Source organism: Dermacentor silvarum, chromosome 9 (genome assembly GCF_013339745.2).
Source record: "Dermacentor silvarum isolate Dsil-2018 chromosome 9, BIME_Dsil_1.4, whole genome shotgun sequence".
In the NCBI taxonomy this organism is placed as follows: Eukaryota; Metazoa; Arthropoda; class Arachnida; order Ixodida; family Ixodidae; genus Dermacentor; species Dermacentor silvarum.
The window spans coordinates 157868517-157887088 of record NC_051162.1 but is presented as its reverse complement, the minus strand read 5'-3'; the positions used below and the strand labels follow the sequence as shown (position 1 = coordinate 157887088).

General features: G+C 48.9%; 1 protein-coding gene across 1 annotated transcript; it reads right to left on the bottom strand.

The window, feature by feature from the left end:
* Window positions 1–1568: 1568 nt before the first annotated feature.
* Window positions 1569–3853, bottom strand: LOC119464022 (extracellular globin-E1). The gene is made up of 2 exons (XM_037724841.2): window positions 3644–3853; window positions 1569–1755 (listed from the first exon to the last, which is right to left on the bottom strand). The coding sequence occupies exons 1-2, from the start codon at window positions 3812–3814 to the stop codon at window positions 1576–1578; spliced, it is 351 nt and encodes a 116-aa protein (XP_037580769.1). The 5' UTR covers window positions 3815–3853; the 3' UTR covers window positions 1569–1575.
* Window positions 3854–18572: the final 14719 nt, after the last annotated feature.

Sequence of the window (18572 nt, the reverse complement as noted above, 5' to 3'; positions counted from 1 at the left end):
TGGATTTTGTTCGTTTTCACTTGTAAGAAAATTTTTTCTGTGTTGCTTTCTACGACTTTTTTTTCCCACTGCAGTGTCCTGAGCGCTCGACCCAACGCTGTCTGCGTTTGACCCAATTCTCACACTCTGCTGCTCCTCTAAACCCAAGAGCAGCCTGCCCAACGTGGCTTGGGGACCCAGGGTCTTGGGTCCCGAATTCCAAAACTCTGTTATTGCAATGATCAACTTGTGTTAGTTGCTGTTATAAATGGCGTCGGCGGCAACGTTAATCGTGCGTAAGCGTGTTCCTATTTACGTAACACCACTAACGAAGCCCTACACGGGAGCCGCCACGTCGGTGTCGCCATCTTGCGGTGCGGAGCTTAGGCAGAGGCGACACAGGGCTAATATTGTAGTCACCAAGGGGGTTATATGACACTCTGGAGTAGCAGCCTCTGCAACCGCCTACGGGAGCGAGTGAAGCCGCGGTGGCCATATTGTTGGGGTAAATGAGGGCACGTCCCCAGCATAGGCGGCCGCGGAACACGCGCAGGATTCGGTTGGTAGGCACCAACCTTGGTAGTCATCAACTTCCGCGGTAGTCGACAACCAAACTCTTACGCGCTGGTGGAAAGCATCGGCCATGACATGTTCGTTTCCACGCAGTTATGTCTTTTTTTCTTTCAACAATATCGTTTTGACGCGTTGTTGGTCAAATCGTCACAAGGTGCCACTACTAACGTTGTTACTGCCGTCTCCGATACGCTGATATTCTGTGACGGGCCAAAGCGGTCGAGCTTAGCTTGTCCATGCATGATAGTTGGGACGCCACGTATGTATGTATGTATGTATGTATGTATGTATGTATGTATGTATGTATGTATGTATGTATGTATGTATGTATGTATGTATGTATGTATGTATGTATGTGTGTATGTGTGTATGTGTGTATGTATGTATGTATGTATGTATGTATGTATGTATGTATGTATGTATGTATGTATGTATGTATGTATGTATGTATGTATGTATGTATGTATGTTATGTATGTATGCATGCATGCATGCATGTATGCATGCATGCATGCCTGTATGTATGCATGCATGCCTGTATGTATGTATGCATGCATGCCTGTATGTATGTATGTATGTATGCATGTATGTATGTATGTATGTAAGAGAAGGGAAGCGCAGTCGAAGACGGCAGAAAACTAGGTGGGATGATGAAGTTAGGAAATTTGCAGCCGCAAGTTGGAATCGGCTAGCGCAAGTCAGAGGTAATTGGAGATCGCAGGGAGAGGCCTTCGTCCTGCAGTGGACATAAATATAAGCTGATGATGATGATGGTGTATGTATGCATGTATGTAGGTATGTGTGTGTGTATGTATGTCCTTCGTCGCGTCTGATGACCTGTTCGTGTGTGTACATTGCCTTACCTCATAAATGTGTTTTAGAAATGTGGCAATTTCTCTAAGATATATTGAGAAAATATGCAAGTCCATAGGATAATGTAATAAATAAATCCATTGAGGCAACGAATGACAGTGCGCGTGTCGCAAAGCGCGTACGGTTGCCGTCTCTCACCAGCAGGTCGGTGTCAGTCCATGGCCTCGACGATGTTGGTGATGAAGTAGAACACGATCAGCGCGTGCGCCTTGACCACTTCGTGGCGGGGCAGCTCCTGCAGGGGCACGTTGGCGAAGGTCCGGAACATCCGCTGGTACTCAGGGTAGCGTGCGAACAGCGCCACGAACAGCGACATCGAATTACTGCGGATCTGCAATCGCCGCAGACGAGGAGTGATTGTAGAGCGAGTGAGAGAGAGAGCAAGACGTCTTTAGCGTAGCACCAAGCCTGGTGCTCCTATTAGTCCAGGACAGCTCTGATGTGTTTATCTCGCCTGCTTTGTTGTGTAGCGCGGGCAGAACGACAGGGACACAGAAAAGGCCCATTGTACAAACACACAGCGCTGTGTGTTGTTGTCTAATGCGTCTTTCTGTGTCCCTGGAAAAACACGGGGGAATGCGGGAGTAGGAAATTCAAGACGATGAGCAACACGAGAAAAAAGGTGAAAGCAGGAGCCAGCGTTTCGACAAGTGCCTTGAAGAAGACAAGTCCACTTGTCGAAACGTCGGCTCCTGCTTTCATCCTATTCTCGTGTTGCTCGTTCCTGTGTCCCTGTCGTTCTGCCTGCGCGACAACAAAGTAGGAGATGCCATTCGAACAGGCCCACGTAGCTACCCTTCATAGATGTGTTTAGTCAGCATTTCCTGGTAGAGAAGTTGAGAAGAGGGGACGGGATTGAGCCAGTCCTCAAGTGTGGTAAGTCTATGTGGAGTGGGGATAGTTCTGTGAGTGATTGTGAGCGATGCCTGGTAGTTAGGGCAATGGCCATCCAAGGACTATCCTGACGGGTTTGCCGTCAGCTTTTTTATGACTGTTGGAGGCACCAAAAAAGTCGCCGTTGTGCCCGAAAAGCGGCGCATTGATTGCGATAACAAATCGTTAGACGAAGTAAGGCTAGCGGTTTTTTCGGCCATTTGAACTGCTGCAAATATTTGATTATTATCTAAATTAACTAGCATGGTGTCACATGCGCACAGACAAACATGAACACATGTCACTCCATGACCGCGGACACTCGCTGTCAGAACGCTCGATGAAGAGCGGCATACCACAGCGAGTGGATTCCCCTTCGTGCTGCCTCTCAGTTCAACGCGAACTAGGCACGCGAGAACACAGCGCACACGAGGCCATCAGCTATCTCAGGTCGGCTAGCCTTCGAACCCGCCGCAGATATTATCTTCACGATAGCACGCGCACATTCGGGCCATGCGCCGCCGCGCCCGGAGTACAAGCGGAGATGCGCGCTCACCTGCCCGCCTCCTCCCCGTCCTAGCACGCGCGCATCTCCCCGCTACCCCCCCCCCCCCCTTTGCGCGCACGAGCACGCCGCGGCGCCAAGCCACCATCCTTCTAGGCTCCCCTTCGCATGCTTACCCTCGCATCTACAGCATACGGCAGGCGGTAGCGAACTTATCGCACTTGGACTTTATACAGAACCTCACGGCAACGCCGACGGCGGAAATTCGCCTGGAGTGTCCATATAATTGTCATAGCAATAAAGAGTGCTAGCGCACGCGAGCACATGTGAACGCAAGCGGCGAACTGGGATCGGCTGCTGACGGCTGCGCAATGACTGACGCCGGCGTGTCCGTTCATGGTGCTGCCCCTTCGGTTCGTTGCATCCCCTTTAGGTGCCGCACGCTTCCCATATAAAAATATACAGACAAGGAAACGCTAATCAGCTGACTGACAACTGCCATTTGAGAGGGCACATTCGCCTGCCTGCTCTTTAGGAAGTAGGGGATAGCAACATAGAAATTTAACATTGGAAGAAGAAGGAAACGGGGGAAGAGAGAACAAGTTTTCAAATATATCCCAAACACTCAGTGATGCAAGCACAAATAATAAAACAAGAATGCAAAACAGAAACACACACACACTCGTGAACGCACTCGCACGTACACACATGCACGCACAAACACACACACACACATGCACACAGGCGCACGCACATATCGACCCACATAACCTCCCCCTCCCCTCCACAAACACACACGCACACAACACAAACACTAATACCAGACGCGCGGGACACTCACGTCTCGTCGGACCAGGATCCAGGTGTCGAGGATGTAGTTCCTGTCGCGGGGCGACAGTCCCGTCACCGGGTCCGGGAATGTCTCTTCGGGGTCGCCAAAGATCCACTTGAGAAATAACGGTGGCGTCGAGCTTGCCTTCTCCTTAGGGTCTGCGCTATCGGACTTAGCCATCGATGCACTGTGCCGACTGACGGCTGCTTGTTGATGTTGATTCCTTTTCGACATGGTACGTACCCACGAGGGGGATTAGCCACACAAATAAGATATAAAATTAGTCTATATACGGAACTTCAAAAAACAAGGAAAAGCTAGTAAAGAAACATATTTGATGAGGACGAACAGCGCAATTTAAAATAATCACTAATAATTAAGAGAACCTGTGACGCAAATCGCAGCACAGCAACGGACTGGTGTTTCACGCAGATTGGCTAATAACGATGATGATCCGTAACTATGGCCCTTTTCCACTATGAGGGGATGAAGAAGGCGGAATGTTGACGTAATAGCAGTCGTATAACGAGCGATGTCTTCAGGCAGCAACAACAACAACATATGAAGGGATCTCGCTGAAGCCAACGCTTCGACAAGCGGACTTGTCTTCGCGAGGGCAGCAACTGCTTTGCTCACTCTCCCCAACCTTAACGGGGGGGGGGGGGGGGTGTTGGTAGTGGTGGTGGTGGTGAGAGGGGGGGGGGGGGAGGGGAAGCGGGAGCGTTGAGTAGGGGGAGGCATGTCTAAATGACTTTGAGGCTCTGCTTCGGTCTACCGGATACGATAACTTGAGTCTCGGAGGCCAGAGCGGGCGAGTTTGTTTGCCCTCGGCGGTTGTAAACAGAGACAGCTATGCGCGGCTCGCAGTGATGGGACATGCGGCCGTACCCAATGCTGTTGTGCCTGGCGGTCCTTCGGGACAAAGGATGCCTCACCGACAGGCATGCAGCTGGGGAGTGCTGTTCACGCTTCGTCGTTTCTCGAGGTCGGGGAGCGTCACCGTCACCCGGGACTAATGGACGAGCAATTAGACCACAGGCTGCAATGAGAAATCGGCCTGGTGCATCGCTAAAACGGCAACGTCACTCTTGGTGTGTTTCTGTGAAGCACTGGCACCCGCCCGGACTATATACGACGGGGCTCGGCGGTAGCTTACGCGACAGCCAGTCTCCTAATTGACAAGCTGACCGTCACGGAGAGGTCACTAATTCTTCCAAGGTGTCAACGTCAAGCATTTCCGTGGGAACAGCTTCGACGTTGGGTTCCCAAGGTGACACCCGTTGGCTGGTATGCGGGGGTGATCGAGCAACATCGGAGGCGGAGCCCGGCGGAACGGCGCCACATGATGGGCGGGATTTTGCCAACGGTCGACGACTGTGAATGGCCGAGAAGAACCACAGTGAAATCCCTCGACGAGTGAAAGGGGGAAATGAACTGATAAAAAGCGGGCCTTGAGTGTGGTGTGGAGGCTCGGAGATGTAAACGGTCGGACATGCTAAGATGTTAGCAAGCAGACGGCTCCAAGAGTCGGAGAGCCCTTCGTGTAAAATACCATGTACAGTTGCATATAAAATCATTTTCTGATCTCTCTGGACCTCGCCTTCTCCGGGTACCTGGCACGTCACCATCCATGGAACCTTCGGGGCCGCTCGGACCCCTCTGACTTCGCAACAATGTATAGGTACATACCGCTAAGTGGGTAATGTTCCCCAAGAATGCTAACTGCATTAATAATTAGTTCCCTCGCAGTAGTCCACTGGAACTACAACTGTACTTGTAAGTTAACTGTACTGTTCAGTAAAGTGTATTTGTAGGTGTCCGTACGTGGGTAGTAAGGAATACGATTAAGTTTATCATAACTACGGGTAACGAAGGGATTAGCGAAAGTTGGGTATGTTGGCTTTGCCAAGAGGTGAGAAGGGTTAATTATGCTGTGCGAAAATTTTGAAGATATTTTATCGCGAAGTGCGCAAATCGAAGTTAAGTTTATGAAGGACGTGCAGAAGATGGAGAAGAACCAGTCATATCTGCGAAAGTTGAAGCGAACAGCCGTTCTTTTTGTTTCACGTGTGTAAACATCACCGGCAGCTGCGGTGGCAGAAGGCTAACTCCACCTTTTTCCTCTTGCGTTGCACCTTTCCATGTCGGTCAATGACCCCTTGTTTCTTGACCAACAGGCGTGGTGTGACGTTCTGCTCTATGCTTTGGTATTTCCGATTTCACTGTTTCCTACAGTGACTGCACTGTATACTTCACCTGCGAGAACATTTAAACTCTGCAGAACTCGCCGTGAATCGGCTGCCTTTTGCTTTGGAACCATTACCTCCTTCTACGTCATGAATTCGTTCACTGAAATAATGAAATAAACCTATTTAACGAATAATTTACAGGGGTAAAAGGTTGTCTCTAAAAAAATATGCAGATCCTGTGGGAATCGATGCTAAGCGAAGCACTTTGCAGGTAGCTGGCTATCCAGCATCGTTTAATGTTCGGCAAAGTGTTACCTAGGTGTAGCAACGTGTTTGCGTAAGGCGAGCAGTGTTGTGTGTGTGTGTGACGTGAGCATGCGTGAGACGACAGCAACGAGATACCGATGCCGATTATCCTAGGATGACTACGGCATGATTGCTACTCCGCGGAATTTCGACGCGAGCTTACGACACGCTGATTGGGTGCTGCATGTGTACTGGACGGGCTTGAACGAGAGAAAATTGTGACGTCATCTGCGAGCAAGTGTTATGCATTTGTGCGTTCCTGTATCCATCTTCATGTCATCATCATCACCATCATCGTCATCAGCCTATATTTACGTCCACTGCAGGACGAAGGACTCTCCCTGCGATCGCCAATGACCCCTGTCTTGAGTTAGCTGATTCCAATTTCCACCTGCGAATTCCCTAATTTCATCACCACACCTAGTTTTCAGCCGTCCTCGACTGCGCTTCCCTTCTCTTGGCACGCATTCTGTGACTCAAATGGTCCACTGGTTATCCATCCTACGTATTACATGGCCTGCCCAGCCCCATTTTTTTTCTTAATGTCAATTAGAATATCGGATATCCCCATTTGCTCTCTGATCCACACCGCTCTCTTCCTGTCTCTTAACGTTAGGCCTAAGATTTTTCGTTTTATCTAGATGATATAATAAATAATAAAACGACGATGGAATTTGTACTGTGAAGAAACGTTAAACTCTGTTCGATGTGGACCGGGACATGAATGCGGTACACAACGTCACACGGCTTAGCATTAGTTGCTACGAGGGAAAGACTGGGGAATGTGGACCGATCCCAAAGGTGGATGCATTGTTAGAGCGCTAGCTGTCACGAACGAAGAATGCGAGTAACTGCCACGTGATGCAAGCACCAAACGTCTCAAAGAGCTGTAGTTGGGTTTGGCAAGACAGAAACATGCGTGCAACGGGGACCTATAATCGTTCGAGCAGCGGGCTGCAGTGCTCGAAGACAGAGGTTCTATCCTAACGTCGGAGGTGCGTTTCCTTTAATGTGGGGCATTAAATAGGAAAATGTAAGGAAGGTAACGCAAATTCGTTTTCTGTTTTTGGTTCACCTTAAAAGGTCAATTTTCCGCTCACAAATCCAGCAAAATAATGCTACATTATTAAACTATAGACCAAATAATATCCATAATATCCAGAAATTATGAGGATACATGCAGTATTTAAGCAATGAAATTTAAAATGAAACACAATTTCTTGGTTTTGTCAGGAGTGAGAAGTGTGAATTGATCAGCTAACTCAGGAGTTGAATGAACCCTGGTGTTATACGTGCCAAAACCACGATCTGATTATGAGGCACGCCGTAGTGGGTGGGACTCGGGATTAATTTTCACCAACAGGGTATCTTTATTGTGCCCCCAATGCACAGGACACGGGTGTTCTTGCATTTCGCCCCCATCGAAATGCGGCAGCCGCGGCCGGGATTTGATGCCGTGTTGTGTCTGGCGGTCCTTCGGAACAAAGGAGGCCTCATCGACAGACGTGAACATTCTTCACGCTCGTCGTTTCTCGCGACCGGGAAGTGTCACCGTCAGTCCCCTGGGATTGATGGATGAGCAATTAGTCCCCAGACTGCAATGGGCCATCGGCCTCGTGCGTAGCTAAAACGGCAACGTCGCTCTTAGTGCGTTTCGTGAAGCACCAGCGCCCGCCCGAACTACGACGAGGCCAGACGCCGACTGTGACGCGCCAACCTGGAGCCCCTTCCGAGACAACAGCCACCGCCCTCCCTGGAAATGGTGGCTTCCGCGAACTGACCGCCATGGAGAAGCGACTACTTCTTGCAAAGGGCCAGCGTTAGGCATTCCCATGGGAACGACATCAACGTTTGGTTCCCAAGGTGTCAACCGTTGCCTGTGTGCGGGGGCGATCAGGCAAGATTGGAGGCGGATCCCGACGGGAAACGATGGCACATCATGTGCGGGATATGGCGAACTGGTCGAAGGTGGTCATTAGCTAAAGAAGCTGAAGTGTATTCCCTCGTCGAGTGAAAGAGGGAAACGACAGGGATAAAACAGCGGGCCTTGAGTGTTTTGAGAGGGTCGGAGATGTAAATGCCAAAACATGCAAATATGTTACCATGTAGACGGCTCCAATATCATGGAGCCCTTCTTGTAAAATACCTACATGTACAGTGTATATAAAACAGTTTTCTGATCTCACTGGACTTCTTCTCCGGGTATCTCACACGACACCATCCATGGAACCTTCGTGGCCGCTCGGACCTCGAACTTCGCAACACCCGTGACCTTGTGCTTAGCAGTGCTAAGCACAAGGTCACGGGTTCACAAGGCCACAGACGCTTAAGCCACCGCGGCGGTTTAACCTCGGAGTTTGAAAATAGCCAATTTGTATTATCTATATAGTAAAGGTTCATTTACTGGTGAGTCACGTGACCATACAGTAATGTTTGGGTTCTGGGTCCTCTGGACACGAAGGCCACGTCGCCCGCCACAGTCCAAAGCTCCGCGCCCATCACGCGCTGGAGGCGTAGCTACCGCGCAACTGGTGCGCACCTGGAGTGGAGACATGCGGTTATTGGAGCAATGATTAGAAACCAGGCGCTTCTCGCCACTCTTCACAACTGCTCCTGCTCTCGGACTACGAGTACCGTACAGACTCGCGTAAGCGCCGCACTTTTTTTTTTTCACAATTTTAACAAGGTGCGACCCTTACACGGGACCGAACCTGTTGGTCCGGTCCCGTGTAAGGGCCCCTACTACTAGACACTAGATGACACTGCTTAGGGAGCCTACATGCAAGCGCTTAAAACAGCACTTGCATGTAGGCTCCCTAACACTGCTAGATGGCTTTCGCGGTCTAGTAGCGGCACGCGAAAGTACGCAACTTGCGAAAATTATCCGATGCGTGAGCGCTGGCATCGGGGCACCGAACGCGATTGCTTCCCCTCTGGAAATCTTTTTTCTACAAATTTTGGGCTGCCAAGTCGGGGGTGCGGCCCTTACACAAGTCTGCACGCTATGTCTCTACCAAAGGTCAGCGTTGATTCTACGTCATGCGATAGAACAGCCAAGTATAGATAGGCAGTGTTACCCTAATCTAATGGAAGATGCGCAATACGTTTTAGGTCGCAAACGCACATATAAGAAGCTACTACGCAATGCTTCGCAGCACGATAATTTCCCGTAAGGGAGTCGCGGTTGTATTTTATTTAAATGGCCGGAACTGAGGCCGGACAGGAACTTACCTTCTTACCTATATCTACCTACCTATCTGTCGAAAAGGGTCTGGAATGAGGCCAAGAATGCTCAGCATTAAAACTGCATCATCACAGGTTGATAGAGTACCAGCCCCCCCATTAGCAGTGAAAGCGCAGTACAGCACTCAAATAATCTAACAAAATACCATAGTGATCGTTCTCTCGCCCTCGAGAGAACGAGGACTATTTTCGAATGTGCTCACATATAACAATTGTTTAGACACACTCGCAGATTCGTATCACATATAGGACGCAAGGCCAGCACATGCATGTGAGGGTTAAGAATGTGACACGATTCGTATCGCTCCCAAAACGTACTATGCCGGCTTGGGTGCGTAAATCAAGTACGAAACATGCGTAAACATCTGTGATCACTTAACCCCCGCCACTCGTCCAAAACGCTCCTGTGCGTTTCAATCTAGCGGCCGTGACTTAACAAAAACACAAAGCGTAGGCTGGGCACTAAATTAAGAGCAAGTCTATTTCTATTTTCCCAAAAGGTGCTATATTTTTTTTAGGAAACGAAATTTCTGTTTGCAGTGAGTCATAGTAGTTTGACGTGATTGGCAAGATATGTTGTATGCGCTCAAGTAAGGCCAGTGTGCCTCCTGGTGGACGTACTGGAAAAGTCATTCTTGCAGCAGCGGAGCCAGCGACCATTGCAACCCAAGTTGCCACTTTATGCCTTTTGTATTGCACTTTTCCTAGTTGTCAGTTTCGGCTCGCTTGCCTTACGTGACGTTTAGAGTTAGTGCCGCGCTCCTGAAAATGTCTCGTTTGGCTACTACACCACCGGTACTGCGAGTGTCTCACCGGCCATTGGCCGCATCGACGAACGTGTTCCTGTCCAGTCACGACTTACTGCCGACCGTTGGACGCATCGCGAAGGGCGCGGCGAATGTGAGTACAGCCAAAGGGCGCTCCTGCAGCTTTCCCTCGGCAATTGTACTGGCGGCAGGACGTTGCATGACGTCAGGTGCGTTCAAAAGAGAAGTCGGAATTAGCGTGGTATGTCGAGTATGTTCTCATTTCGCCAGCGAAACATAAAGGCTTCGTGCTCCAGCTGATATGCCCACTCAAGTTGTAGAAATGAAGTCTTCTGTTCAGTCAATTCCCATGAAGCTTGATGAGACACTGTATCTACAAGTCGTGGAAGAAAGGGGGTTTTCTGGCCTGAGAATAACGTCGTTGTATTGAATGCGCGCAATCGTAGAAATGAAGTCTTCTTTTGAGTTAATTCTCCAGAAGCTTGATGAGACACTGTATCTACAAGTCGTGGAAGAAAGGGGGTTTTCTGGCCTGAGAATAAGGTGGGTGTATTGAATGCGCGCAATCGATGGTGTGCAACATTAAAATCATTGTTATCGTGCAGTTCATTCTTTTCGCGTTTCTTCACTGGTTCGAACACCGTCACTGCTGAGATCGGCCTCCCGACGCACAGCTTCGTAGCTTTCTTTGGCTACCGTTGCACATCGCTGGGCGCCGGGGGCCTGAAAGGAAAATCGCATGAAACGCCAGAGCATAGAGAAAAAAAAAAAACACCGCATATCCACGGGGTGAATGATGATGAGTGGGCGAAGCTCCGGAGGGAATCATCGGTAAACCGTGAATCTTCCGTGTAATTCGCCCAGTCTCGCTGCACTAAATCGAACGATTGACTTCCATCAATGACACGCGCCATATGTGACGTCATTCCTATTTTATAACAGTGCCCTTCATTATAATTGCACCATCTCCCGCTCAAGGGGACGGTAGCACAAATGCGTTAGAAACGTGCAGTACGCTCTAGTAAGGGGGAGAGGCCACAGCGTCTCACGCAACCGTTTACACATGCCGGAACGTGCACCGCGTTTGCCGACGCCATCACATGACTGCTGAGAGAGTATAACCCCCGTATTCATAAACACTCCTCGACTTGAACTTGACTTGCCACCGCCTTCAACGCGTTTCGAACACGCTGCCCAAGGCGGTGGCAAGTCAAGTCGAGGAGCGTTTATGAATACGGGGGTAAGGCGGAGAGGCCACAGCGTCTTACAGCAGCTTCTTACACGGGCCGTAACGCGCTAGCACAAACGCGTTCGAAACGCGCAGTCTTTCGTTAATGTTGGGTATTTATTGTCATCGTGGTGCGTGTGTCCATGTGCGCTTCGTGGCGTAGTGGTTAGCGCCGCGCGTTCGGATTCTTCGGAAGCGAGGGGTCCCTGGTTCGATTCCGCGCTACGGACACAACTTTCGGAATTTTTTTTTCATAAAAGTAGACGTGGCTACCTACTACGACGACGACGACTACTACTACTACTACATACTACAGAGGAGGGACAGACCATAGACCAAGTTTATCGAGGAGGCTATGGACAGACCCGCACCCTAAGGAGCTTCGCCCCTAAAATATGGCCAGAGGGCGGAGGAGAACCGAGCGCTCGCTGGTTGGTCTCTTCCCATCGTTTCGACGCCTGGGCCTTCTTGTGGTCTCGGCGTCACAACTTCTGTTTCCCGGCAGGCAGCAGAGCCCCACCTTCAAGCACTTGCTTAGGTTTTTGTAGAACGTGGGGCTGGTGTCTAAGCTGTAAATGCACCACCCGCTATCGCAATCAGATTTGTGTGATGTGACCGGGACGATCGTATTAGGAGCGAAGCTCCTTATAGCGGCACCCGTTCCGTCCCCGTCGTAGTAGTAGTAGTGTGTAACCAGTCTGAGAAAATTGAGAAAAAAAATTCCGAAGTTGTGTCCGTAGCGCGGAATCGAACCAGGGACCCCTCGCTTCCGAGCGCGCGGCGTTAGCCCACTACGCCACGAAGCGCAGATAGACACACGCACCACGATGGCAATAAATACCCAACATTAACGAAAGGCCGCGTTTCTAGCGCGTTTCTAACGCGTTTGTGCTAGCGCGTTACGGCCCGTGTAAGAAGCTGGCTTAAGACGCCGTGGCCTCTCCGCCTTACCTTCAACGCGTTTCGAACGCGCTGCCCAAGGCGGTGGCAAGTCAAGTTCAAGTCGAGGAGCGTTTATGAATACGGGGGTTATACTCTCAGCAGTCATGTGATGGCGTCGGCAAACGCGGTGCACGTTCCGGCATGTGTAAATGGCTGCATAAGACGCTGTGGCCGCTCCCCCTTACTAGAGAGCACTGCACGTTTCTAACGCGTTTGTGCTAGCGTCCCCTTAAGCGGGAGATCCGATGATTCCCTCCGGAGCTTCGCCCACTCATCATCATTCACCCCGTGGATATGCTGTGATTTTTTCTCTCTCTCTCTCTTCTTTCTTCTTTACGTCCCCCTCCCCTCTCCCCTTCCCCAATGCACTGAGGTCTCCCTAAAGGGCTGAAGAAAAGGGCATATCTTCCTCTCTGCATTAACTCTCTCTATATATCTACCGAGGTCCTCGCCAGTACCTTCAGCTAATCTAGGTGGTATTGCTTCATTACGACTGACATCTCTCGAAAAAGCGGGCATCGGAACAACGCGGTAGCAGATGGGAGAGGGCAGTTGCAGGAGAGGAGGAGGGTTGCGATAAGTGCTGCGGGGCGCGCTCCTAGCAGAACGCGGACACAAAGACGGCGCGCTGTCGCGCGAGAGTTTTGTGGCGTCCCGTGGCAAGGGGCGCCACAAAACTCTGCACCGCTGAGATCACGGAGGCAACGGTCGTCCGAAGGGTTACATGCTGTGGTCGGTGGTGGCGCTTTGTCGCGTTTCTCCACCGCTTGGACTGACGGTTGCGGGGTGCGTTCGTCGTCGCGGATGGTCGTAGACTGCTGCGCCACTCTTGTCGAGATGCGACGTTACGCTACACGGAATGAGTTTCTGGACAAATGAATGTGGCGAGCGTCCGTCGACGGCAGGACGCTTTATTTCCTTCTCAATCGTCTTTCGATGGTTTCTGCGTGAATTTTTAAGCGTTACCTTCTTTGCGATGATCCTATCTATTCAATCAATAGACCGATGGTCCGCAGGGGGTGCGTCGGTGGCATGTGGTATCCAGCGGGCGTGAAAGTACAGACACGAGAAAAAGCGTACATTAGGCGTAATGTGTTGTGTCGTTCGCTTTAAGCGAAACACATTGTTATCCCCGTGGTCTTGCGAGGGTCGTCTGTGGGAGCTTTTAAAGAAATGACCTCTTTGATTTTCACGATTTCCCTGCATTTCAGCTGCCTCCTTCTTGATTCCTCGGATATGTTCGTTACTGTTGTTCATGCCTGTGGTATATTTTGCATTGCCATTTTGTGTCGCCCGATGGGCTACATTTGATTTGTTTGTACCTCAAGCCGACGCGACATTTTAACGATGGTATTATCTACGTTAAGTAGGTAATCCGTGCTCTACACACCGCTGCATGAGTCATCTGTTCTTGCGACAACGCTTTGTCACGTATCATAACGTGTTGTTTGCGCCATGTTTATGTACGGAGCCACGTATCTCACTCTCAAGCTGCCGTGTTGTAGGTTTTCTTTTGTGGTCCATTTTGCTCTTTGTGAAACTGGGAATACAGATTTCGTTCATTCATTCATTCATTCATTCCGCCTCTTCACCCTCCGGGTATAGTACATGTTACACTCCATCCTGGAGGCCATTTAGGAGCTTCACTCGTCCCCGTTTTCTCTTAATGCGAATAGAATCATTTCTTACTTCAATGGTTTTGAATCTGTCTGTCTGTCCTGCTGTCTGTCTGTCTGTCTGTCTGTCTGTCTGTCTGTCTGTCTGTCTGTCTGTCTGTCTGTCTGTCTGTCTGTCTGTCTGTCTGTCTGTCTGTCTGTCTGTCTGTCTGTCTGTCGTCTGTCTGTCTGTCCTGTCTGTCTGTCTGTCTGTCTGTCTGTCTGTCTGTCTGTCTGTCTGTCTGTCTGTCTGTCTGTCTGTCCTGTCTGTCTGTCTGTCTGTCTGTCTGTCCTGTCTGTCTGTCTGTCTGTCCTGTCTGTCTGTCTGTCTGTCTGTCTGTCTGTCCTGTCTGTCTGTCTGTCTGTCTTCTGTCTGTCTGTCTGTCTGTCTGTCCGTCTGTCTGTCTGTCTGTCTGTCTGTCTGTCTGTCTGTCTGTCTGTCTGTCTGTCTGTCTTGGTCGTTTCACCATCGTCATGACGTCACTAGTGTCCTCCCATTGTCGTCAAGCCGTCGTCGATCCATCGACGTCATTCATTGTTCGTCATCTTATCGTAATCATGTTGTCATACCGTCGTCGTCCTCTCATTGACTTCATGTCGTGGTCGTTATACCACCACGCTCATGGGCGACCTTGGCAAACGAGTGCCATAGCGAAGTGGGACGATATCGGCATACGTGGCGTATAGCTGAAGCAACAAAAATCTCAGAACTACCACTACCCGTTTGTTAAATGAACGTGCCTTCATGAATGCGATTTGTCTTTATATTGCCATTTGTGACGCGCTGGTCTGGATGCTGCTTGAGTAAGTAGGTGGCGACGAATCAGCCGACGAGCGTCACCGAGCTTGCACAAAATTTCAGGGCATGGCACAGTTGTTATGAATGCAAGTTGAAGCCAGCCGATCAGCCTCTTCGTTTCCGGCGACCCCTACGTGTGAATGTATCCATTGGGCAACGAGAGATAACCCACGGGATGAAATTTTGTTGGCAGACTCAGTAATGCTGCGCACAAGTGGGCAATCAATATGACTACGTTGTAGTCTGCTAAGTGGAGGGTGGGGAGTTCTTAAAGATGGCAATCTTCGATGCGGTCGGCTCCTCTTGCACGTATTTGATTGCAACAATAATCGCTGATAGCTCCGCAGTTGGTGACGAGGCTGGATGGGGTATATGAGATTATACGTCGTGCTTGAGTCGAAGGCACAAAAAAGCTGCAGAGGCGCCTTGACCATCACTGTGTGCAGATGTATCTGTGAATACTTGGAGATAATCTGGAAATCTTTCGAACATGTGTGACTGAGCCAATTGGAATATTGGTGAATAAGGCATATCAGACTTTTTTGTGTATGAAAGGGATTGTGAGGTAAATGGGCAATAATTGTTTGCTCATATCTTTCGGAGGCGGAGGTGTAACTAAATCAGCATGTTCAGAAATGTCGGCAATGCCTATAAATAATACCGCCATTTTTCCCATGCGAGAAAACGGGCGGTGAATCAGACGATCAAGGAGCGATTGACCATTCGATGCTCGTTGCAGACGCTCATGATATAGAGCGCAACTATTCAAGCTAAGGGTTGCCTCTGTGAAGGTTCTGCGAACGTCTACACTGACAAAGACGTGCGGCCAGACCATCGTGTAACGTCTTGCTCTTGCTGCGAGACACTTCAGCATCTGATATTGGAGTGTCCCGCTTTCAGTGCGCGGCGCATGTCTCTAGTGAGAGACTATCATCTCCTTGGCCTGCGGTGTACGACACTCGACAGATGTTTGCACCCCAGTGGTTGTGCGTATCGACGCAATCAGGCTCATCGCACCCTCCCTACTTTTCTGGAATTCACTTAGGTTCACGTTTGCAACTCGGAGACTGTTTCTTCTATTTACCGTTTTTTTTTTCTTTTTTTTTTTAGTAGCGTGACCTGCCGTGACCGGCCCTACTGCGTTTGACATGTACTATGTGTTGGACTTTATTCTTTGAGATTTGTCATCTTGCTCTTTCTTTCCTCTTTCCTCCCCTCCTTCAATTTCTATGTTTCCGTCTCCTCCTTTCTAAAGAGTAGGCAGGTCTTCTGCCCCTTCCGGTGGCAGTTGCCAGCCTGCTCCCCGCTTTCCCTTTCCTGTGTATATGTTTTCGAATCAAATAATAATAATAATAATAATAATAATAATAATAATAATAATAATAATAATAATAATAATAATAATAATAACCACACCAATACCAATATATTGCTCGAATACTGTTCGAATTACCGTCGACATCGTGAGATGAGTTCTGCCGTAATTTTCCAAGTGTATCGCGATGCCCACTTTGTTCTACTCTTTTGCTACACGAACACCGCTGACCGAGTGGTTTGCAAAGTCGTATGAGGCATGCGCAAACGGAACTTGAGGAGTGGGATTCGATTCGACAACCGTGTACTCCGCATCGTTGTCACTTTGGCGCTTCCTGAGCACGACTCCGGTCAGTTATGTTGTTCCAGTTCCTCTTTCTGCTGGTATGCCTCAATATCGTTTACTTTTCGCAGGCAAAATTAGCCAGTGGACGCGCCGCAATTACCAAAGGGTAATTAGTAGTAGCAGGAACTTTAGTAGGAGTAGCAGTGCTTAAAATAAGAGAACTTTTATCGTATAAGCATACCTGTGACGTATTTTCCACAAAATTTATAACGAGAAAACTCTGTTGGCTCGACTGATTTACGGTTTTGGTTGGTCAGTAACGTAGTCACGTATTTTAATGTATAATTAGTGCATAGGGTCATAGGAAGGGTCTTTCTGAAATAGTGCTTGGCATATGTGTATAGAAAAAAAAATTATCTCGACAAATGACGATACGAACCTTAATTAGTGAGTCACGATGACGACAGAATAACCCCATTGCGGTGAAATATTAGCATTTCTTCAATGCATGCGATGTACGTGTTCACGGAAATGTTTGAGTCCATGCGGCATACCTTACTTACTATTAAGACAAACAGAGAACACGAACACAATTATACATAAACGAACTGTCACATACACATACAGGGTGTTCAATTCTACAAACACATGAACACACACGCGCATTTTATGATTTGCTAGAGGCAATTTACACATTAATTCAGTAAGATTCTAGACATGAAAACCTATGAATTTTTAAATTTAGGGGGGTAACGAAGGCAATGCAAGTTAACGATAACCAGCAATCATATAAGACTCTCCAACTGGAACCAATTTCGCTATGCCGTTAGGGCTTTGTTGGATAAGGGAATTTTACGCCGAAATGCACAAGAAACTACATGTAAGCTCGACATACGAGGTGTGTTTCTTATATGTGAACACGTCGATAATATGTACCTACAGTATCCTGCGGGACAATATACTCTTTTTTGCGCATACATCTATAGTTTGTGAACCACACTATGGCTTTTAGTGCGGTTTACAAACACACTAGAAGAAAAGTGTTTGTATACATGCACGTCCGCTTTGGAGCACGTCCCTGCAGACACGCGCCCCAGACCGGCCGTGGCATATGCAAGGCGTTTACCTATGGTCTGTACAGATCAGTACAGAAAGTACAGATCAGTGGTGTCTACAAAAAATTAGCGTAGCTTGCACTAGTGGCGCAAGGCTAAAGAAACAGTGGAGCTGATCGGCACCTAGCTGGTCCTGGCCTTACTGGTTATGCTTTTCCGGAATTTATTGATTATTGATCAATTACCTATCGATTGGCTATCGCAAGGTATTGGCCACATATTTGGGCTAGACTAAGCACTACCAAGTCATCCCCAGCATTTCCCGGAATTTATTGATTATTGATCTTTCCACGAGGGTTTCGACGGGGATTCTGGGCGCAGACTCAGAATCCCCAGGCTCAGAAGGCCTGGGTACACTGGTACCCATTTGAACCAGTGGGTGCCCGGCGACGGTGGCAATCGAACCTACAACCTCCCGCAGCCGAGGAGATTATCGATTAGCTATTGATTGGCTATCGATTGGCTATCGAAAGGTGAAGCGAGGCGCAGCTGTGCGCAGTGACGTCATCGCTAGGCGAGTTTTTGTGAACGCTACGCGGGGAAACGAAAAGCTTACACGGCTTAGCCAAAGTCAATTTCAAAGAAGCGGTTCAACGGAGAATTCGCTACCATAGCAATGCGATGCATATGGAACGTGTGGACGAAAATGACAGGCTGTATACTATATGACCTTTGAGTACTCAATAAGGTGTGACCGGCAACGCACGTTACGCGGAAAAGCCCACAAGGCCTGAACACCCGCAACCAAAGAACCCTCACAACCGACTTCAGCGTGTTTCAATTCTTTAAGAACAGCGCTTTGCAGAACTTTGCAGACGGGGCTTTCCATTTCGGGTTATGGATTCAACACTTAGGAGAAGGAGCGGCAAGGTAGTTATATAAGTTTGCACTCTGTTTGCTACCCCAAAACTGGGGTAGGGGAAAGAAGGAAGCTTTGCTATGCAGGCACTAGAGAAATATATGTATATACATAAAGGTAAAAGGAAGACGGGGAAGTTAACCAAAGGACATCTCCGGTTGGAAACTCTGTACTGGGAAAGGGGGGCGAAACGGGGTACAAAGGATGAGAGAAGAGAAAGAAGAAAAGAGATAAT

Excerpts from the sequence above, each read along its gene's own strand:
- LOC119464022 (XM_037724841.2), bottom strand. The coding sequence starts at position 3,814 with ATGGCTAAGTCCGATAGCGCAGACCCTAAGGAGAAGGCAAGCTCGACG. Across the intron at positions 1,756-3,643 it reads GGATCCTGGTCCGACGAGAC|ATCCGCAGTAATTCGATGTC; the intron begins GTGAGTGTCCCG and ends CGGCGATTGCAG.